We start from the raw sequence: 23858 nt of genomic DNA, 5'->3' as shown, positions 1-23858 counted from the left end.
GGAAGGCTGGATATCAGTCTACAAAGAAGGCTCCTTCCTTCATAACATATAGTCTTCTCCCCAAATCCACCAACACAGGATTCCCCAGCAGTATATGTATCACAAATGATGAGGGTATCTGCATTTAGTGGTGGTACTGGAGGCCGAGTCCTGAAAGTCTTGGAGTCTGGATTCTTCAAATCAAGTGTAGTTAACGTTGCGATTGGCATTGAGAACTTCTTCTTGGTTTTAAAGGAAATGTCTATGGGTTCTCAACATTACTGAGTTTGGGGGAAGCACTCCGTCAGCTTGTTCTATAGGTAATAATTATACTCAGAGATTAAAGTGTACAGGCATGAAACAGAGAATTCAGAATACCAACAAGGAGTACTGTGAGTAGAAGGGAGCAGTGTATTGTGCGGTGGGTGTGGTGAGCTGTAAGGGCAGTGATGTGCAGTTAGGCAGGCGAGATATCAGGTCAATAACTACTACTGCCCAGTGGGAATACTATTTATTCTGTTTTGGGAATATTAAGCTTGAGGTGGGGAGATGGCATTAAAGATGAAATGGTAAAAAAAAACATTCTGCAGACTAACACAGATGGTGACGATTCTATTTAAGGTAACAAACTAGTAATAATTCATAAATCAGCATCTGTCTAATTTTTTTATGTTATTAGTTCTATGCATGTCTATATAATGAAACCCACAGGCTACATATTGTGCCATAAATATTAACAGCTGATGTGACTAATTATATGTGTATATTCAATTAACTTGTCTATATAGGGAAAACTAAACATATTTGGTTGCGGAAGCAAAACAAAGGAATTGTTAGGAGCCATTATAAATGGCTCATTTCTGTCTTGTCAGTTCTGTGGTTTTGTCTGGTATTTGATCTCTGGTCGCCTCCGGTGGTAGGTCTGTGCCATCGCAGCTCAATCTCCTGTGAGCTGATTTATGCACAAGTCTGAGAGTTAATGACCTCGTTATCCCAGCTTGGGAGTTGGGCTGGATCTGTCACAGGTGTGTTGATCACCTGAGCCCTTCTTAAGGCGTTCTCCCCAGCACTACCCTGTCGGTTATAGTTCCTAGTGGAGTTCTCTCTAGTCTTGTCTGAGTCCTGTCATAGCCCTGATACAGTGCTGTGTATTCCAGCAAGCACTCCTGTCAAGCGTCCTGAGCCCCAAGCCTTGCTTGTGCTACAGTGTCCGTGTTTCTGGTCCCAGTCAGTAGTCCTGTCTGCCTGCGCTGCAGTCTCCTGAGATCTGTCTACTGTAATACCATCATTCCAGATAAGTCAGGGGCTTCTCCCTGCAGCTGATTCTTTTATTATTATATTGTATGGAACCATCTCTGCAATGTTGCAGCAGCTCGCACTGAGGGTCAGGTTTGCCCTCTAGGGGTCATTCCTTCCCTGTGCAGTAAAAGAGACAAGCACAAGGCGAGTCGAGCAGCGCTATAAATAATAATCCCAGATGATTGGAAATATATGAAATGTTTTACTCACATTAAAAATACATTAAAATACACAATAATACAATACACTATAACAATATAGGGGGGGAAGGTAAAAGTAAATTGGAATGAAGGTAAAATCAATAGCCAAGCCTCAATGGATATTATGCAATATTGGGTGGAAACATTCACTGATTGTAATTGGTTGGTGTATATTACCACATGTGGAACAGGTCCCAGGTTTGGTGGAGAATAAGCTGAAGACCTCACGATAGATGCGGTATTGCTGGATCACCGCTGGAGGGTGTATCAGTCGCTGTAGCTCACTGGTGCATGTTACCCATTTAATGGGAGAAGAAAGCTGTTGCAAGAGTCACAGAGGAGTCCTTTTAAGCGAACCACCACCTAGGGTATCTCTGGGTGAAATGGGGAATCCGGCTTCCTTGCACAGTAGGTGAAAGGCACATATGAGTGCAGGGAAGTATTTGTCAGGTGTCCTGAATAAGCTGTGCACGGTGTCCGCCGCTGAGTTGAGGGGTTCCAAATGGAAGGAGGATGGAGTCCACGATGTGGAAAGCAATAAATTGTAGGATCCAGAGGCTGGGATAAGGCCCCTAACGCGTTTCACTGCATCCTGCAGCTTTATCAAAGGTAACACCAGTGGCAATCCCGAGAATTTTCCGGGTTTTCCAGTCTGGGCACTGGAGCATAGCCTGGAAAATTCTCCGGAGTACCACTGAAGGGGTTAATATATACCCATTTACTAGTGACATATGGTACTAGACTCAAGAAAATTCTTTTAAATAATTATTTAATGAAGTGTGGTTTTATTACCTTGTTTGTAGAGGGATGAGTGCATCCAATGAAACTGGTTTTGTTTGTTCTCTAGATCTAAATTCGGTGATGCTAAGAGGATGTATCATCCACATACATATTATTCTAAAATCCAAAACAGTTGGTATGTCATGTGTCCTACTACATTAATGATCTTCTAGGCCACAGTATCGGATTACCTTTGACACCATTGCCCAGAAGCGCCAACCACAGGGTTGCGAAAGCCAGCCGCCACAGCTGCTACATAACAGCCAGGAATTCTGTGTTGTGACGGAGGTACTGGCCTCCTCCCTTCCCTGCAAAGGTGGCAGATCGCCTCTGTTTGGAGAAAGGGATACGCAGGTTACTCAGGTTACGCATTGCAATAGTGACAGAAACAGTGTGGCTATATTATGTATACAGGGTACTTTTTAATATTCTTTGACCAGAAATAAAATTTCTAAACTTAACGCACGGAGCCATATATTTAGCATTGACAGATTCATTATTATTATTATTTACAGTTTCTTATATACAGTAGTGCAGCAGATTCCGTTGCGCTTTACAATTGTAGACAGTGATAAAACAAACTGTGTAACAACAGACAGACTTGAAGGTAGGAGGGCCTTGCTGCAAGCTTACAATCTATAGGGATGTAGGAGGGAAACACAAGGACAGGCACCAGTAATAGCATAGCAGTCATACCATGTTGTAAGTCCAGAAAGGAAGCTATATAATACATAAGTGCCTCACAGGGGCCCTTATTCTGATCGGTGCGGCCGGATCCGATTATGCGGCCAGGACCGTGCGTGCGAAACCCCGCCTTCCATACGGATCGCCAACTCCGTCCGTACGCGGTAATAAGCTGGCCGAACGGACTGCACGTGTATTTTTCACGGAATACGCCTCCTCCATCTCAGGGAACCTCCCCCATCATTCGATGGTCGCAGACCATCGAATGCAGGACCGAGTGCTCCACCAGCTCCCGCAACCTCAGACCACACGGACATTTTTCCGTGCAAAAGCAGGGATCTGGGCGGGCAGCTGACATCCGGCGATGTCATATGTCCGCCCCCTACACGTGCGTCACGGCCGCATTACCATACGTACGCCCAGCGTTTTCATGGGAACGCCCATGAAACGCGGGGCGTATGCATGTGGTAATGAGCCCAAATAGCCCTTCACGCCCCTCTCCACCCCCTGTTCGGAGTGTTCACATTTCATGTGGGATTTGGCCGTACGCCCCGCTCGCACATGCGCAGAGACGCCTCTGCACATGCGCAGACACAAAACATCGTCGGCACGAACGCACGCGGATATTACCGCACCAACCAGAATAAGGCCCAGGGTTATGCGTGTGGTACATAAATATGATAGGCTTGCCTGAAGCGGTGAGTTTTCAGGATTCATAAGGTAACTTGAGTAACAATGGACTTATAACTGCAGCTTATAACTTACCTGGAGTTTTGCTTTTTTATATATGTCTATATAATAAGAATATACCATTTCTTTTTCATTTACACAGTGTTTGCTCTCCCACTCATCTTCTGGAATCTTCTGCTACGCTACGTAGGATGTGCTTTCACAGCAATTGCCTCAGCACAATCCTGAGGTGGTTGCTTGGCAAGAAGACCTGTGATTAAGAATCACCGCTTGGCTGCTGGATACAATCTGGCAAGTTATCCATTTCTGTATAATCTCATTGGGAATATGAATAGAAAACTAGAGAACAGATCTTTCAATGCCAGCCAGCAGAAACGCCAGTGCATTCCTGAGATGTATGAGTGAGCACTGTCATTCCCCCCCTCACTGACAGATTGCAGTGTTTCCTACAAGTCCTGTATAACCAAGCTAAAAGTATGTGAAATATTATTTTTGTCCCAGTATTACTGGCCTGGGGGCCTCTCATTTTTCACATGTTCAGTGTCAGCTAAGTGTAAAAAGCACATTAATCCAGAAAGAAATATTTTCCATTTGAGGATAACGTCGAAGAAAGTCTTGATGCAGAGCTGGAGGCAATGCACAGTTGAGCATTTTATGTTGTACTGCACATACAATAGTGTCGCACTGGGCACACTTGGCGATTGAATAGTGTCGGCATACGGAGTAAGGATTTGATCACAAAATGAGGGCCAGATAGTGAGAATTTCTGGAAGGTAATGCATACTGCTCTTTCCGGGAGGAGGGATGTGTGTGGGAAGACTTATCCACTCTTCTGTGGGGGTGGGAGCACTACGCTATTTTCTAGAGCCTCACGGCCTTCAAGGAGAATAGGTAAGTAAGAATTAATGATAGTTGGTGGCTTAAATACAACCATGTCCATGTTTGAGCATGTGACTGCACATTCAAATGCAGTTGTAAAGGCTCCAGCGGCTTACTTGTGACAGACATTCTGAGCAACCATAGGGTTCGGAGGTCCCGTGGCTTGACCGATTGTGTGCACAGTGCACACGGATGGAAGATCAGGGACACAGCAGTTGGGCAGCTCTGCACAAATACCCATAGCTGCAGCATAACTAGTAGCAACAGAGTTTGTGTCCACATCTGAATCTGGTAATAGGTATCGTTAGTTTGTAATGGGCTTGTGCAGTTTTAGTCACGTTCAGGAAGTAACTGAAGGTGGCCTGGCTTTCACCAATGCTACTTAATGTTTCCATTTTTACAGGCTAGCATTAAAAGTACTAGTAAAATGCATGAAATTGATGCCAGTATGTATGAGGCCTAAAAGTAAATAAGAGTTTAAAATGTAGATAATGACTGATGATGTACTTTCCCCGGCACCGGAGATGGGACAGACAATGGGTGGGATGAATTTTGCTTGCTCTGCAGCTAACCAATAAGCACAAGCATAACTACATTTTCTAATGCAGTATACTTGAATAAAATCACTGAGGCCAGCTCTCTTGGTAAGAGTTGTCTATATTGTGATGATAGGATTTCCAGGCTTATGACCCAGTAGTCCAATCTGCACATGTGTTGGCCAATACACATGCTACAGGGGATACTAGGTGGAATGCTCCAGAGTACACATCCTGATTACAAGCCCATAGGTTTCTTCCGGGTAATCCCATCTAATGATGGAGTTACCTACCGGGTCCAAGCTCCAGAAAGTATCACATTCTGGAGCTCGTAGTATGTTCAAAAAGCAGCCAAACCTCAAAATGCTAGTTCATGCATCCCGTGCCATGAGAGCAAAACTCTGCATTGACATCATGAGACATTCCTTATCAGCTGGACAGGCCAGAGGCACTAGCTACTGGAACCTATTCCATTGCAACCTAGTAAAAATATCTGTAACCATATTCTTACCTTTAGCATGTGTCGTGCTGTTAAGGTAAAAAATTTTGCAGACAAGCCAACATTAGGAGTCTGACCAGTTGCAATGCTGGATGTGAAACGGCATGGTGCTTGTTAATTGCATGAACCAGAAAATTATGCGCATGTCCTTTCAATTTTCTACTCAGAGCTCCACTGCAACAGCAATAGGAAAATATCCAGTTATTTGGACTGTTGTTAAAACGATCTTTGCTCACAAAAGGTGGCAACAAGATCATTAACCCCATTAACCTCCAAAGAAGGCCACGATATTGATGCCCCTACTGTAACTGTGAACAGCTCATTAAGTTCTTATTTTTCATATCCAGATTTCATTGACATTTCCAGAATAAAACCACATTACCAGCATCTCCCATATACCCGTGGACAGGTGCACCAGATAATGCAGAACCTTCCGCAAGCCATAGCCCTGTTTAACTGCCCCCCAGAGGATTCTCACCATGTGGCTAATGCTGCAAACACAACTAATTTTGGGGCAGATGTATCATAGCAGCGCTTATCGCGCCGCTATGATACTTCCTGCTTCGCCTCAATAGCGAGGCGAAGCAGGAAGGGACATCGACAAGATGTATTAACATCTTGTCTGCCGAAGCGGTGGAGCGTTAACTCCCCCCTTCGGCAATGTCCCTTTCTGAAGATAGCGCATCAGTTAATACTGATGCGCTATCTCCTGTCCCCCGGCCGGCAGCACTGGGCATGCGCGGGATCTCGCTGTTCACGCGAGATCCCCAGCGCAGCCCAGACCTAACAGCAGGGACAGCGCTGTCCCTGCTGTTTGGATAGGGCTTCGCCAGCCTGATGCTGGCGAAGCCAAACCCGGCTTCGTGCGGAACGGTCAGCGATGCTGACCGTTCATACATTCGGCCTGCTATCATTTTGATAGCAGCGCCGATATGGACAGGGGCGCCCCTGTCCATTACCGCATCCCGGCCGCTTCATACATGGGGGAGAAGCGGTATCAGTGCACATAACGTGCGCTAATACCCCTTCTCCCCCATAACGACCGTTCATACATCTGCCCCTGTGTCTGGTGGTAGCCTACAATACTCTGCCATTGAGTCAATTAAAAGAGACAACAAGGGCCAAATGTAATATGGTGTGAGAAATCAGAAAGATTAGGGGCCAGATGTGCTAAGCTTCAAAAGTGATAAAATTGAGAGTGATAAACAATCAACCAATCAGCTCCTGCCTGACATTTTCCAAACACAGTATGTGACATGACTGGTAGGAGCTGATTGGTTGGTTGTTTATCACTCTCCATTTTATCACTTTTGAAGCTTAGTACATCTGGCTATTTGGGGGAATTTTCCCATTTTTTTAAAGCAGCAATCAATCACATGGCAAAATCAACCTGATTTTTCAGTGTAAATGATCAGCTCTTTAAATTAATGTGGAAAACTCTCCCAAATCTCACACTTTCTGATTCTCACGCCCTATTACATTTATCCCTTCTGTTTTGTCTAATGCTGCAAACACCCATATCTGCAAAAACAAGGCCTTGGCTGTTTGCAGCCCACTTTTACAGCTCTCCCTATTGGTGTGGCCTATTTGATTGTTAGACTTGCAGGCTTGTCTCTAATGTTTGCTGCTCTGTCTGTAAGGAATGTTTATTTGTGATGTGTTGTGGCTTAGTGTGTAGCATATTTAATTGCTTAAATCCATCTTCTGCAGGGTTGCATGTTTTTGTCATGCTATATCGGGCCCATCTTGGAGGGGACAGTTTGTCCGAGTTGCAGTGGGAAACCATTTCTCAAGTCCTCCATTTCCTCTGGTACACTTGAGGTTGTATGTTTTTTGTTGGTGGTACTGTAATCATTGGCGTTTGTGGGGGGGGGGGGGCTATGTTCGCTTACAAAAAATATAAGGCTCAGGCCGGCCCTGTCTAAAGTATAGGCTAGAATTAATGGTAAACATTCAGCCCCCATTAGAGCCTTATTTGCTCTATCATTAATTCTTCAGGCTTACTCTTGCATGATTTTTTATTGAATTGTTTCCCTAGGGTTCAGTTAACAAATGCAATACCATCCATGTTTCCAACCCACAAAATGAGATTACTTCACTCGTGACTCATGAGTTCTGCTTTCTATCTTGCCATAGAAAAGGGAAACACAATGTTGGACAGAAGATTAAGACGTCTTCACATCCTGTTTGTGCAGTCTCTGAGGCCAGAGGGCACATAAGACAGCTATGCAGAAACTGACTAGAGCCACATTCTACAAGTATGTGATAGTTTTTCTTCAGTCACCTGGTTTGGAAGTGTACATGTCATGTCATAAAAATGAACCACATTTATTCTCTGACTGTGAACAGAGTTTTCAATATCAGACAGGCAGAGTGAAAACCCGCCCTGTGAAAGTCTGCAAATGACTGAGTGGCAGCCAGCTGCAAATCCATTCACATCTCACTCACCATGGAACGATTTCCCCAGTCTGTGCGAGTGTGCGTACCTCTGAACCCATTCACAAGTCTGCGACAGAGGCAGGCTGATTGAGGCCCGGAGCTGAATTCACACGCCCTCCCTGAAAACCTGCCTGTTGTGATACCAGTGGCGCCAGCTCCTCATCCTCCGGGCTCCGGCTGGCGTGCGGCGTGACGTCATCACTTGAAAATTCGCACAACAGCGACGAGGTCTGAATACCTCCACAATGTTTCTTAACTTGAAAAATAAACACTGGGCAGCATATCGCATGCACCATGATTGAACTGTGCATGTGTTACGGTGCCTTTGTGAGACTACTCGCATTGAGGATCTCATTGCAAAGCGATTGGCGGGAGCATTTAAGGGAGTTAACAGGGAATGGCGGCAAAAAAACGCAGGTTGATTCTGGTGTGAGTATATGCTGACAGCTACGGTCATGCAATATGGGGGTTTATTTACTAAGATGGGAGTTGAAGATGTTGACCATAGCAATCAACCAGAATATACTTATTTATTTAGCACATTTTAGAAGATAATAGATAGAATCTGATTGGTTACCCATAGCAACATCTCATCTTCAATAGAACTGCCAGCTTAGTAAGTAAACCCCATAGTGTCTGCATTGCTACTGCTGTGTCCAGGCTGCATAGCCTTAGCCCGATACGAGCAGTCAATGCTCATCATTTTTGTGTTCAGGCTGCAACTGTGTACTTAACTGCAAATGAGATGTGATAGCGTCAGCGGGCCTCTCTTATAATTTCCGGTCAGCATTAGCTTACATTAGCAGTTTGTAGCCTAGAAAATAGCAAGTGCAATTTGTAACCAATAAACAATGCTGGCTGTAAAATGTAAGAGCAGGATGGTGGCTAACAGGAACATCTATATGATAGTCCCTTTGGGTTTTCATGAAGTAGGGTGCCACTCCAGGTACCATGCAAAGTAGAAGAGGGTGGCATGGTCCCAAGAAGAAGCACCAGTCGCATTCCACTTCTTACAGCCCTGTTTGCATTTATTCTTCTTGGATTTGCTATATTTTACTTGTTTCTACTCTATGCCTTTGTAATATGTGCTGCTCTTTGACAATATTTGTGAAGCATAAATGTCCAGCATCCTGCAAAGTCATCCCGCGTCGTCAGTTGTCATGGATACCCGTATACAATAATGTGACAGTGAATCAATAATTCCGTATCTGCGCCAATCATTCTGGTGGAAAGAAAGCATGTATCGAGTATCAAGTCAGTGGGCACCGGGACTTTTGACATTTGTACAGGAGTGCTACCTCCATCCACAATTGTATGTATATATATATATATATATATATATATATATATATATATACTGCTCAAAAAAATTAAGGGAACACTTAAACAACACAGTGTAACTCCAAGTCAATCACACTTCTGTGAAATCAAACTGTCCACTTAGGAAGCAACACTGATTGACAATCAATTTTGTATGCTGTTGTGCAAATGGAATAGACAACAGGTGGAAATTATAGGCAATTAGCAAGACCCCCCAATAAAGGAGTTGTTCTGCAGGTGGTGGCCACAGACCACTTCTCAGCTCCTATGCTTTCTGGCTGATGTTTTGGTCACTTTTGAAAGCTGGCGGTGCTTTCACTCTAGTGGTAGCACGAGTCGGAGTCTCACAAGTGGCTCAGGTAGTGCAGTTCATCCAGCTGTGGCAAAAAGGTTTGCTGTGTCTGTCAGCGTAGTGTCCAGAGCATGGAGGTGCTACCAGGAGACAGGCCAGTACATCAGGAGATGTGGAGTAGGCCGTAGGAGGGCAACAACCCAGCAGCAGGACCGCTACCTCTGCCTTTGTGCAAGGAGGAGCACTGCCAGAGCCCTGCAAAATGACCTCCAGCAGGTCACAAATGTGCATGTGTCTACTCAAACGGTCAGCAACAGACTCCATAAGGGTGGTATGAGGGCCCGACGTGCACAGGTGGGGGTTGCTTACAGCTCAACACCGTGCAGGACATTTGGCATTTGCATGAGAACACCAAGATTGGCAAATTCGCTACTGGCACCCTGTGCCCTTCACAGATGAAAGCAGGTTCACACTGAGCACATGTGACAGACGTGACAGAGTCTGGAGACAACAAGGAGAACATTTTGCTGCCTGCAACATCCTCCAGCATGACCGGTTTGGTAGTGGGTCAGTAATGGTGTGGGGTGGCATTTCTTTGGGGGGGGGACACACAGCCCTCCATGTGCTCGCCAGAGGTAGCCTGACTGCTATTAGGTACCAATATGAGATCCTCAGACCCCTTGTGAGACCATATGCTGGAGCAGTTGGCCATGGGTTCCTCCTAATGCAAGACAATGCTAGACCTCATGTGGCTGGAGTGTGTCAGCAGTTCCTGCAAGATGAAGGCATTGATGCTATGGACTGGCCCGCCTGTTCACGAGACCTGAATCCAATTGAGCACATCTGGGACATCATGGCCCTTATTCAGATCTGACACACAGACACACAATAAAAATAAAACTTTAATACATCCAAAGCCCATACATACTGATACTTACCTATCTTGAGCACGTCGTGGGTCTCAGGGTCCGGTTCCGGTGCCTTGGTTCCAGTGCCTTGGTTCCAGGGCTGGTCCGGGGCTCTAGGGCTGAAGAGTCCGGGGTCCTGGATCCGAAGAAATCCATTGGGGACCTGTGGAAGGAAATCCTACTCACCAGGTCCTCTGGCGAAGATCCCGTCATCTTCTCCATCTCCGCCGTAGTCCACTTCATCAGCCGCTGGTACCCGATTGGAATGAGAGGCGCAGAGATGTTTCATCTTCCGCGCCTCTTCGAATAATTCTATTGGCCGGCTAGCGGCCAATCAGGAGCCCAGAACACAATTCTGATCCAAACTGTGGGCCTTATTCTAGTTCACTCTTAGAGGCAAATTCCTTCTCAAATGAACAAAACCATGTGCACTGCAGGTGGGGCAGATATAACATGTGCAGAGAGAGTTAGATTTGGCTGGAGTTTTTCTTCAAAGTGAGACCTATACTGCAGTGTTAAAATAAAGCAGTCAGTATTTTCCCTGCACAGAAACAAAATAACTCACCCAAATCTAATTCTCTCTGCACTTGTTACATCTGACCCACCTACAGTGCACATGGTTTTGTCCATTTGAGAAGGAATTTGCTTCTAACAGGGAACTAGAATAAGGCCCTGTGTCTCTAACTACCATCTTGCCTACACTCGCCTCACACACTTTCTTCTCCTACAACTTATTGGACCCACTTCAGTCAGGCTTTCGCTCTCAACACTCCACAGAGACATCACTGGTTAAAGTAGTCAATGATCTGGACACTGCTAAATCTTAAGGCCATTTCTCACTTCTTATCCTTCTAGATCTCTCAGCTGTCTTTGACATTGTTGTCCACTCTCTTCTCATACAAACAGTACAATCCCTAGGTATTCAGAACACAGCCCTTTCTTGGTTCCCTTCCTACCTATCTAATCCCTTTTTCAGTATTTGCTTCTCTGATTCTACCTCCTCTTCAATACCTCTGTCCGTTGGAGTACCACAAGGCTCAGTCTTAGGGCATCTGCTTTTCTCAATCTATACCTCCTCAGTTAGGAAACAAATCAACTCTTTTGGATTTCAGTATCATCTGTACGCTGATGATACTCAAATCTATCCATCCTCCCAAGAATTGTCACCATCAGCGCTGCGGAATATGTATGCGCTGTATAAGAAACTGTTAATAAATAAATAATCAGTATTGCTCTGTGTCTCTGAATGTCTTTCTGTCATTTTATCTTGGATGTCATGTCGCCACGTCAAACTCAACATATACAAACTAGAATTAATTATATTCCCACCAGCCAAGAGTAGTTACCAACCTGATATCTCTATCACTGTTGAGAACACAACAATTAATCCTACTCCACAAGCTCGCTGCCTAGGGGTCATCCTCAACTCTGAACTATCCTTCATTCCTCACATTAAATCTGTCTCTAAATCATGTTACATGCATCTAAAAAAACATATTCAAAATTCGTCCATACCTTACACAAGACACTGCAAAAACTCTAATCCATGCACTCATTATAGCACGCATTGACTATTGCAATTGCCTCCTTACCGTTCTTCCTAAGAAAAGACTCTCATCGCTACAATCCATTTGGAATGCAGCTGCAAGGCTGATCTTCCTGGGTAGACGTTCAAGGTCTGCTGATCCCCTCTGTCAGTCCCTCCATTGGTTGCCTGTGTATTACCAAATTCAATATAAAAAACTTCTACTTACATACAAACCATTACTCTGACTACACCGACTTATATCTCTGCTTATCTCAATATATATCCCCAGCCAACCTCTTCGCTCTGCACAAGATCTGCATCTCTCATCCACACTCATTACTCGTGACCACGTACACTTGCAGGATTTTTGCTGGGCAGCACCCACCTTATGGAATGCCCTTCCATGCACATTAAGACTCTCCTCTAGCCTCCAAACTTTCAAGCGGTCCCTGAAAACTCACCCCTTCAGGCTAGCTTATCATATTCAGGATCCTCACACAACCTTCAGTAGCATTCATATCTAATTGCACCCCACCCCATATCTAATTGCACCCCACCAGGACCGTCTAGTAATCTGATGGGGTTGCCATGCCATGGAATTCTATCCTTATGTATCCCTCCTATTATCCCTATAAATTGTAAGCTTGTGAACAAGACCCTCCTACCTATATGTCGGTTTGTTTCTACCCAGTTTGTTTAATCACTGTTGTTTCCAATTGTAAAGCGTAACAGAATATGTTGCGCTATATAAGAAACTGTTAATAAATAATAAATGATGGTCTGTATCTTCTTCCGCTTACGTCAGGCATGTCCAAACTATGGCCCTCCTACAAGTCCCATCATTCCTTGTGACAGTTTTCCTATATAGGTAATGCTAAAATAATTGCAAAGCATGCTGGGATGTGTAGTTTCACAACAGCTGGAGGGCCATAGTTTGGACATGCCTGACTTACGTGCTTTGCTGCTATATGGGAGCTTTGTAAAAGAACGATGATCTTTACAGTTGGACCCTGTTTATAATTTGCCCTGTTTAGGGAAGTCAATTTCGGGATTGAATATTTTTCAATCCCGAATCCTGGGATTGAAAAAATGCACTGGGATTGGCATCCCTAATGTCAAGGGACGGCAGTGCAAACAGGAATACATGGAAATGCACTAGTGTGCTTTATGTAACTCCATTGCAACAAGTATGTAACCCCATGCAAATGAGCAAGAAACCCCCTCACAACAAGAAAGAAACCCCACTGGGAACTAGTTAGAAACCACTGGCAAGGAGTATGTAACCCCTGGCAAGGAGCATGTAACCCCTGGCAATGACCATGTAGCCCCTGCCAACAACCACATAACCCCTGGCAACAACCACGTAACCCCTGGCAATACACGTAACCCCAGTGGCAATGAGCAAGTAAGTAAAAAAATATATTGGGAGGGGGGCAAAAACTTGGCCGCCTTGCGGCCTAGCGGCCAGTCAGGAGCCGCTAGGCCGCAAGGCGTCCAATAGCGGCATTCGGGAGGCGGAGCCGCACGATGTACACAAACACGTGCGGCTCATCTGTCCGGTCTGGTTTCGCGTGTCGGTTTGTTTTTTTGCAAAGACCCCTTACCTGGACTACGTCGCCCTGGGACAGGTGAGTATGGTTTCCTTCCACAGCTTCCTCCATGGATTTCGTCGGACTCCGGACGCCATCGCCGACAGCGACGTCGACATGGAGCAGAACGCCGACACAGGACCAGGACATCAGGACCAGGGCTAACTACGGGAAGAAGATAGGTAAGTATCAGTATGTATGGGCTTTGTATGTATTAAAGTTTTATTTTAAGTGTGTGTCAGTGTGTTTTATTTTACTATTTTTAATAACGTGGAACTACAAGACCCAGCGGGCCCTTTAATGCCCCGCAGGCTGGGACTTGTGGTTCTCCAAGTCCCAGCTTGCGGGGGAGGCTTCCTGGGACTCATAGTGCCCCAGTATTAGACAATAGATTATTCTATTTTTTACACCACTATCAGCTCGATGCCCACCGCCCAGGGGCATCGAGGACAGCACCAGGCTTCAGCCTGGTCAGGTAAGTCCTGGAGGGGGGGGGGCCTTCATTGGGGGGTCCCCACTCCCCCAGGGCCCCTGGCCAGGCTGACTGGTCGGTAGGGTTAATGTTTTGGCCGCGGGACCTTATATCATAAGTGTCCCCCGGCTCTGATATTACCCTGCTGGCTGGTTTGGCCTGGGGCTGGTTCTTAAAATACGGGGGACCCCTAGTCATTTTGTCCCCCGTATTTTGGGCCCCGGACCTGGAGCCTGGGGCTGGTTGTTAAAAATCGGGGAACCCCTATTTGTCGGGTTCCCTGATTTTTAATTACCGGCCCCGGCTCCTTCAGCCTGGTGCTGGTTACAGCTTTTTTTTTTCTATTTTTTTTTTTTTTCTATTTTTTTACACTAAAGCCTGCACATATCTGACTGATCCGTACAGGCTTAAAGCAAATATGACAGGGAAAGCAAGGTGTATTTTCCTGTCGTATTTGCATGGGTGTTTTACACCACTTAGCAGCCGTATTATCAATACGGCTGCTTAGTAAATCAGGAACCACCATTCTTTTGAATGGTGATTTCTGTCGTATTCTATCGATGGTGTAGACATCCGTATTTGTAAATACAAATACGAATGTTCCATCTTTAGGAATGCGAATTGTTGTATTTTCGGGATTAAAAATCCCGAAAATACAAATGTGTAAAAAATAGGTGTATTTCTGCCTACGAATACACCTATTTTTTACGAATCCATTTTGGTAAATTTTCCCCCGAAAGGTCCTTTAGCCCACTAGAATTTAGCAACTCCCCACCCACCCATACACTATACAATTTGGGCTTAATATCACTAGATTCCGGAAGATCAGGATGAGAAATCATCCCAAATAGCATGTGTGTGACTTCCGATCTGATGCAAAGGTTGGTCCTGTACGCATCAAATCTGAGCCGGAAATCATACTTGCTGCACGTATAATCTCAGGGTCGGACCTATTCCCGGCAGCAGGGAACATCAGTCGCATACGGTACATTGCATGTAGAAGGTCCCAGGTGGATGGAGGGGGATTGCATCATAAAACTTCTCAGAGTTCGCATAGTGTATGGGAAACCCTTAGTGTGGGGCTACTCAGTGGTAATCTACATCAATGATAATTAAAAAATTTTTTACCTTGCAGCTAAAATAAAGCATTACTATTATTTAATTTGTGGTTTCATTAATTTATGTTAGTGGAATTTATTTGTCTCATAAAAGTCATGTTTGGTACATAAGTGTTCCTTTTCTGGTATGATTGTCTCACTCCTCCTGCAAGAATTCTTGTTCTACGTGGCAAAGCTTAAAACCTGAGAGACCTTGTAGAAAATTGAAGTCTGGGATTTTGCCTTACCACTTGCCTCCACTTCTCCCCACATTGTCACGTGAAAGTATTCTTTTACTACTCCGTGGTCAGCAATCTGTACAACTCAAGGACAACATTAGATGTACTACTCTGTGACTCATAGGACAATGCACATTAATAATAAACATGTGAGTGGGAATATGCAGTATTGTACAGACAATATCAACATTCATCAGTCACATTTGCAGTTCTTTATTTCAATTCATGTGGAAAAAAATAGAACAATTCTTCATTCTCTGTTGTAACATTTCAACAGTGGAAAATCCCCCACAAATTCCTCAAGTCACCACATCGTACTTTGCAATGCATCCAAGGAAAACTGTCCTCTAGTGAAAAAGAAATGCCTCTATGCGAACTCTGGTGAGCCTTGCACCCCCCCTTAAAACATTAAGACGCCTATTGAATTATAATGATTGGCATTTAGGGTGAAATTTACTAAGATGTGAAATACACTTCACAGGTCATGTTGTTATGGGCAACCAATCAGAAGCTACTTCTTATTTATTTACCACCCTCTAGAAGATAGTAGACAGGATGTGATTGGTTGCCCATAGCAACATGACCTGTGAAGTGCATTTTACATCTTCGTAAATGTCACCCTTAACCTTAACTTAACTCTATATTACCCCTAGAAATAAATCACATGGACACATCTTATCACTAAAAATAACGGCACGGGACAACAACTGCATAAGTTAAAAGGTCATGGATATTTATTAAATGGTATGACCCTATTTGTAAAGGGGTGGCTAGGAAAAGGCTTGGAGACCAGCTCTGGTCAAAGGGTATTAATAATGTCGGCGAGTATAATCCCCCATCTTTCTAAAGGTACAGCCTGTGCTGTGATGATCTAGTTACATAGTAGATAAGGCTGAATAAAGATGTGTGTCCATCAAGTTCAACCTAGGTTTTAATAGCTTTTCCCTTGTTATATAATATATTCTGATATTTTTAAAGACAGATTATGATTCTTATTTGTACCCCTGGATATTTTTAACCAATGTTTGTCCAACCTTATTTTAAATGTATTAAATGTGTCTGCCGACACCACATCACCAGGAAGAGAGTTTCATAGTTTGACTGCCCTGACTGTAAATACATTTTTCCTTCTTAATTCTAATCTAAACTCGTACCCTCATGTCCTAGATTCCTTTCTTGCAGTAAAAAGGGTGCTTGACAGTTCCTTATATTGGCCCTTGATATATTTGTTCATGTTGAGCATGTCCCCCCTTAAACGTCTCTTCTCTAGTGTAAACAGTCCCAATTTGCTCAGTCTATCCTCGTAGCTTAAATTCTCCATTCCCTTAACTAGTTTTGTTGCTCTTCTTTGTTGTTTTTTTTCAGTTCTATGATGTCCTTTTTATAGTGTGGTGCCCAGAATTGTACTCCATATTCAATTCTGTTGCCCTTTTTTTTTTTTTTTTTTGTATGTGCATTGAGCACTACTCCCCAGTTTGTTATCTATTTGGACTCCTAGATCCCTTTCAAGTACTGAATTAGCCAATCCCCCCCCCCCCCCCCCCGCTTAGGTTATAACTAACAGACTGGTTATTTCTCACATTGAACCTCATCTTCCACCTTTTTGCCCACTCGTCTAGTTTGTTAAGTTCGTTCTGAAGGGTGGAGACATCCTCGGTTGATTTAATAACTCTACTCAGTTTTGTGTCATCAGCAAAGATGTATACATTGCTGAGTAATCCCAGCCCAATATCGTTGATAAATATGTTAAATAAAATGGGCCCTAGTACAGAACTCTGTGGCATTCCACTTAGTACTGGTATCATATTTGAAACTGCACTGTTCACAACCACTCTCTGTTCTCTATTACACAGCCAGTTCCCTACCCATCTACAGATTCTTACCCCTAATCCCAGGTCCTCCATTTTATTTATGAACCTCTTGTGTAGCACTGTATCAACAGCTTTAGCAAAATCTAGGAAGACCACATCTACAGCATTTCCATTATCAAGGTTTTTGCTGACATCCTCATAGAAGCCTAGCAAATTAATATACCCCTGCAAAAGCTACCACCCCCAAGCTACCAAATTGGCAAATCCACTGATTAAACAAATACCTAAGTCTCTTGAGCATAACTCCCAACTGTTCCGCTTCCCACAGAATCGTACCAGTTTTCGAGGATGTTCCCGCAACCCGCTCAAGGCTGGCAGTGTCCTGCGGCGGGGGGGAGGGGGACAGTTGGGAGTCCCCCCTGTCAGTTGATGAGCAGCGCTAAATAGACACTGTGCGCATGCACACAGCATCTATTCCGGCAGACAGAGGAGCTGGGGGCATGGCTAGAGGCTCACAGCGCCTCTGGGCCATGCTCCCACAGCATCAAAATGGGGGTATGGCATTGTGGGATGATGCGATTATAGGTCACACCCCCTTTTCTCAAGTTATGCCCCTAATTTGGTCATTTGTCTCTCTTCTCTGTATCTGGAAGTTGGGAGGTATGCTTGGGTAATCTATCCATCCACAAAACTTTGTTAACCAATCACTACATTCACAGGCTCTTAAATACACTCATGCCTATGCAGCCCTCACTTATTCTACTTCATTGTATTAAACTAATAGACTAATACCTATAGCGAGATAGGGTCTAATTTACTATGTGATGTTGTGCTTAGTATACCTTAGCAACATTGTTAGATATGATAATTACAAGAAAAGCCCTGTGCCTTCTAGTAAAACATCCCTATAGTAACATTTGTACCTCCCTGTAATTAGGGGGCCGATCCTGGTTCACACACAGTGAACCAAATTCTGCCTCCTGCCCTGATGTTCGGGGTTCGTGCATGTGCATTTCTGCGCACGTGCAAACTCCGACTGCTAATGGCCTCGGAGTTACAAATGTTGCTGGGCCATTTGCATTGGGAAGGTAAGGGGGCAGTGGCGGCACTGGGACGTGGGAGCGCCCAGGGTTTCATTGGTGTCCCCATGAATACACTTGGCATTCCCATGGGTAAGTGGGCAGGCCAGTGCCGGGCGGGCGGCTGACATCACATTAAGCCAGCTGCCCGTCCTGTCTTCGTCCCGTGCTCCTGCAAAAATAAGTCAGTCTCCACTAACTTATATTTACGAAGGTAGGAGAAAACATTTGATGGTCAATGAGAATTGAATGATTTCTCCTGCTGCAGATACATGCCGGGGATGTGTCTTTGTAACCCAGGGGGGCTGATGTGCTGTGCGGCGGGCTGCAGATAAAGCGCGGCCCACCAATGTGATGTGGATTGGAGGCCGCCGGCCAAAGGGTAGGGCCTGGCTGCGTCCGGCAGCTGTGTAGTGACTAGGCAGGGGGGGTGCTGCGGGCCCTCCCCTCCTGTCGGAGGCCCAGGACATTTGTCCCCATAGACCCCCTGTCAGTGGCCCTGGAAGTCACAAGTGAATAGGTCCTTAAAGTCACAGAACACTGGAGTATCTTGCTGTATCATGTGCAGTTCAGGCCCCAGGTGTATCAATCCAAGACGTACACTGTCAGGCAGTCCTGACAGTGCAATGGTCTAACATCACTATCTACTATGTGGAAAAGCAATAGTACACAAGTGTATTGGATGGTGGCAGTGCCTACGGTTTTGATCATTTGTGCTCCATATTCCACTAAGTTTACAGTGTCCTTGTGATCTATTGTTGCCTGAGGGCTAGTTTGGTGCAGTTGGCTTCTGGACAATATGTTGCATTTGGCACCAAAGTTGATTTTAATTTTTTAATGTATGCCACTATTTTTATCACATACTGTAAGTTATGCCCCTTTCAGACCGCACTTTGGAAACGGTATATTGCCGTTTTTTTACCGTTTTAAAACGGTAATCTGTGCGGTCTGAAAGGTGCAGATCCAATTAACCGGTTTGAATATACCGTTTTTTCAAACCGGTTAAAATGCAGGGTCCTACCCGTTTCAGACCCGGTATTTTGGGATCAAAATCGGGTCTGAAACGGTATTTAGGACCCAGCCAATGAGCTGGGTCCTAAATTCAGCGCAGTGAATATTTAATGAGCGCTCATTAAATATTCATAGCACTGGAACCGCCGACCCCCCGCACGCGTTAACATTACCCGATCTCCCGGGGTAACATCCCCCGATCTCCCAGTGCAGTCTTCAGCCCCCCCTCCCCTCCGTGCAGCCGGTACCTGAGTTCGGTTGCAGATCCCGGCAGTAGTAAGGACCGATGCGCTTATAAAAAAAAGTGACTTTCGGAAAATGTCTGCCCCATAGGAAAATTCATTTAAAAAAACTGTCTTTCGTGTGGGGGCAGCCATTTTCCGAAAGTCACTTTTCTTATAAGCAGCAGGAGGCTGCTTATAAGAAAAGTGACTTTCGGAAAATGGGGGGGATGGGGTGGGGGCTGCACGGAGGGGAGGGGGGGGGGAGGGAGGCGGCGCTGAAGGCTGCACTGGCTTTGACCCTGTATTTGGAAAGTTTCCAAAAACGGGTCTGCCAGTGTCAAAAAATCGGCACTTAAACGGTAATATACCGTTTAAGAGGTGCGGTGTGAAAGGGGTTTTACCTGGCAGAGCCGTTTTTGGAAACGTTTTCAAATACAGGGTCACAGCCAGTTATGCGGTCTGAAAGCAGCATTAGTGAAATCTCTCCTTGTTTTGCAATAATATCTATGCTTTCACAATATATAGTATACTGTAAGTGGTGTGTGCTCTGTGCCCACATTATTGACTTTATGAACTTGTCTTTCTCCCTGTGGGCAGGATGTACTAAAGGGAAAATTCTGTAAAACTGGATTTTTAACACATTTTCCTATGTACCATTACCCGCCCACCCCGTCTCCGCTGGGCAGGGTATCGCCACCTCTAGGTGGCGATACCCTATAGAAGCCTATTGGCTTCTATCACCGCCCGCTGCCCGCACGACCCCCCCTCCCTTTCTTGATCTTCTCCTCCCCCAGCAGGTGTCACAGCCGGGAGGACATCCGGCTGCAGGGGGGAGGACAGCCGGATGACAGCACTGACAGCCGCCACATTACAGGTATTGCGGGGGTCTCCATCACTGCACTTCGATGCTAGCCGCATATGTTAGTAGCGGCGGCTGGGCAGCGAGGGGCGGCGATGTATATTAATACATTCCGCCCTGTGTCACATGTGGCTCACTGTGTGTCATGGTATGCCTGGATCTGCAACACTTTGCAAAGTGGTTGAGCTTGTTGCAGAGGTTGCAGCATTTGTTAAAAGCAGGGCAGGTCTCATGTGCAAACGCATGGCGTCCCCCACAGTTATAACATGGCCTGTTTTGCGTTTGGGTCGTTTGTACACTGCATATTTCAGCTTCCTTCTATAACTCCATTGTGCCCTGTTCTGATTGCTCGTGCAGCATGCAGATGTGAATAGCCCAGTCTAGGGTCAGGCCCCTTTCACGTAGTAAGTGTGCGCAGACTGCATCACTACGGATGCCACAAACAATGCGGTCTTATCAGTTATAGCTCCTAATTGCAGTCTCAGAGTGGTCACATAAGATTGTATATTTTCCCCACTTTTCTGATTCCTAGAATTAAATGTGTGTCTGTCCATTATTACGTTTTTAACATGCATACAAATCTATTCAAATTTTGCAAGCAATATATCGGGGTGTTCCTTGTCTTCACCCTCTGAATATGTAAATGTGTCTGCTTTAATAACTGCTTCTGCCCTTGCCAGATTTATACCCCTTTTACACCAGACTTTGGACCCGGGATATTGCCGCTCCAGTCCGGGGCAGGGCTTGGTGTAAATGGGGTGAAAAAAAATAACACGGGTACTGTTCCCCGGGAATCTGACCCGGCAAATGTTCAGGGTCGGACACGGGGCTTATCCGGGGCTCAGGGCAGTGTAAACGGCCATTATCCGGGTTATTTGGTGGGAAGAGGGGCGCAAAGACCTGATTGGAGCTTCTGCGGCTCTGGCAGATGATGTCATCAGCTGGAGACCCGCACAGGGCGCATGTAGCAGCGCAGCAGCAGCGTTACCGCGCTACCACGCTACAAGCTGACTCCACAGTCTCATCGGCTGCAGCACACACTGCCTGTGCAGTGTTTTCCAGTTTGGCTGACCCCAAGCCTGATCTGAGCCATCATGTCCACTTCCAACTGGTCTGACAAGGAGGTACGTGAGCTCCTGCAAATCAGGGCAGATGAGGAGATTCGCCGCCAAATGACCGGCACCGTTCGGGATGCAGTGGTGTATCGCAATATCGCAGAATTGCTGGCATCCAGAGGTATTCAGCGCAGCCAACAGCAGGTTGTAAACAAATTGAAATCTCTGCGGAAGCAGCTCTGCAAAGTGAATGACCAGAAGCGCAAGAAAAGCGGTGCAGCTAGGCCCGATTGGGTGCACTATGACCTGTGCTACAGTGCGTTTGGAAACACGGCACTCTGCAACCCTGTAGCCCTGTCCTCCTCCATAGCACCCCATTGCAGCCAAACGGACAACAGCCAGGACAGCCATGATGTACCGACTACCCAGGCTTCCCAGCTGTCCCCGCCAGTCTCAACGCCTTCTGAAGCCACGCAGATGTCAGCACACATGAGCCCGGCTTCACCGCTGCTGTTTGGTGATGATGGTGCAGCAGAGAATATAATGGATGCTTCCATGCAGTCTGACAGCGCACAAGCAGCCACAGATGATGTTGTGGAAGAAAACAGTCAGCCGACGCTCCCCAATCGAAGCACTCCATTACGTTCTAATTGTAAGTAGACATTCAATATATTTACACCCATTAAACAACCAACGTGGGGTTAGGGCGGGATGAGGCCCAGTACCTGTTGCAGTATGTTGCGAGCATGCAGGTGGAAGAAGGCCACTAGCACATTTTGGCAAACAATACTGCTGTTTATTGTACACTTAACATGGAAGTATAATGTTAATTTTTTTTTAAAATTACAGTGTACAGCGTTCCTGCCAAAAAGAAAAAGCTTAATCGGTCTGAACTAGCGGCTAAAGCGATGACATCGGTGATCGTGGACCATCTACGCCAATTGGATACTGATGTCCAAGCAAAGGAGGATGCTCGCATGGACAAATATTTGGAAGCTGAGAGACAGAACCAGCAGGCATTTATGTCTCAATTGCTGGCAATGCAAGATAGGCAAATGTCCTTTTTAGAACGTACATTTGGAGGTTTTTTCACACAACCTGCACCACATCCCCACCACCCACCTAACTACCCACCCAACCCATATGATCATTACAATAGAGGTGTCAGTTTCAAACCTGCCACATCTACCCAACCAAACCAGCTGACACCAGAATACAGAGGGCCCAATTATAACTTTGGCAATAGTGCTGCTAGTAGTGACCCGCCAATCCTAGAGTCCCCAGAGTTTTCCGTGTACCGGAATTTGAGCTAAGTTTTAAAGTCTTCAAATATTGCTCCAAAATGTTGCACTTTACTTATTTTTGAAATCTTCAAAAAGGTTGCACTAATGTTTTTATAGTCTTTAGAAAGGTTGCACTTTATTGCTGAATATTTGTGTGATTCTCTATAGGAGCAGTCACCATACAGTTCTATTTTATAATAATGTGTCCTATGATGTTAAACTGTATGGGCACAAAGTTTTACAATTGTTCTCTATTCCCAGTTGGACTCTCATATCTTGTTCTTTACATCTATAAACAAGATGTGAAATGTATGTACAGTTTGATGCATATTTTCATTATAAAGCAAACAACTGGAAGATTTCTGTCTGATTTTTATTTTAAATCATTGAGGGAAGGTTTGCTGCAATGGTGGCATTGAGAAGCTGCTTCAAACTCTCTATTGCAGAAAAGTACAGCACAAACTGCAACACAGCCACTCCGTCTGCCATCTTTGCTGTGAGCAGAACCCACCCCCTCCCTTTTCCCTTTCTTGTGACCTCATCTCAAACAGCCCAAAGGTCCATTTTTAATGACACCAGCAAGGAAAGACAGGGCTGATCCGTTTTCAGTGTAAAAGGGCCTTACCCGGGAATAACCCGGATTGAAGTGCAGTGTAAATGGGGTCTGAGGCAGGGCATGCCCTGGCAATATCCCGTGTTCGATTTCCCGGGTCCGATCCGGTATTCTGGTGTAAAAGGGGTATAAGCAATGTATAGGCTTGTACCTTCTTTGAATTGTCAGACATTTGCTGGATGGCTTTCCATAGCATAAAGCTAGACATCACCAGCTGCCGGCCCTCTTCTCGTACCAAGGAGCCGCATATCTAAGTCAATAGAACTGATATAACATTTTAGAGTCTGATTTGGGTCTGGATTAGTATATGTATTGTAATAATAATAATAATGCAGTTTTAGCACATATTCCTATGTATGTCTTTTAACTTCATAGTGTATGATATGGGTATCCCTACAAAGTATAAAAGAAAGTCCTTGAATCAAGTCTATCTGAATGCACTAATCTCAAAAATTGCTGGATCAATTTCTGTGCAGTTTTCACTATTATGTAG

General features: G+C 45.1%; 1 protein-coding gene across 1 annotated transcript; it reads left to right on the top strand.

The window, feature by feature from the left end:
* Positions 1–21117: 21117 nt before the first annotated feature.
* LOC146058949 (uncharacterized) lies at positions 21118–23456 on the top strand. The gene is made up of 2 exons (XM_083171134.1): positions 21118–22121; positions 22319–23456. The coding sequence occupies exons 1-2, from the start codon at positions 21509–21511 to the stop codon at positions 22780–22782; spliced, it is 1077 nt and encodes a 358-aa protein (XP_083027260.1). The 5' UTR covers positions 21118–21508; the 3' UTR covers positions 22783–23456.
* Positions 23457–23858: the final 402 nt, after the last annotated feature.

This window comes from Crinia signifera, chromosome 2 (genome assembly GCF_055691185.1).
Source record: "Crinia signifera chromosome 2, ASM5569118v1, whole genome shotgun sequence".
Lineage (NCBI taxonomy): Eukaryota > Metazoa > Chordata > Amphibia > Anura > Myobatrachidae > Crinia > Crinia signifera.
The sequence above is the reverse complement of the archived record's forward strand: the minus strand, read 5'-3'. Positions and strand labels throughout refer to the sequence as shown.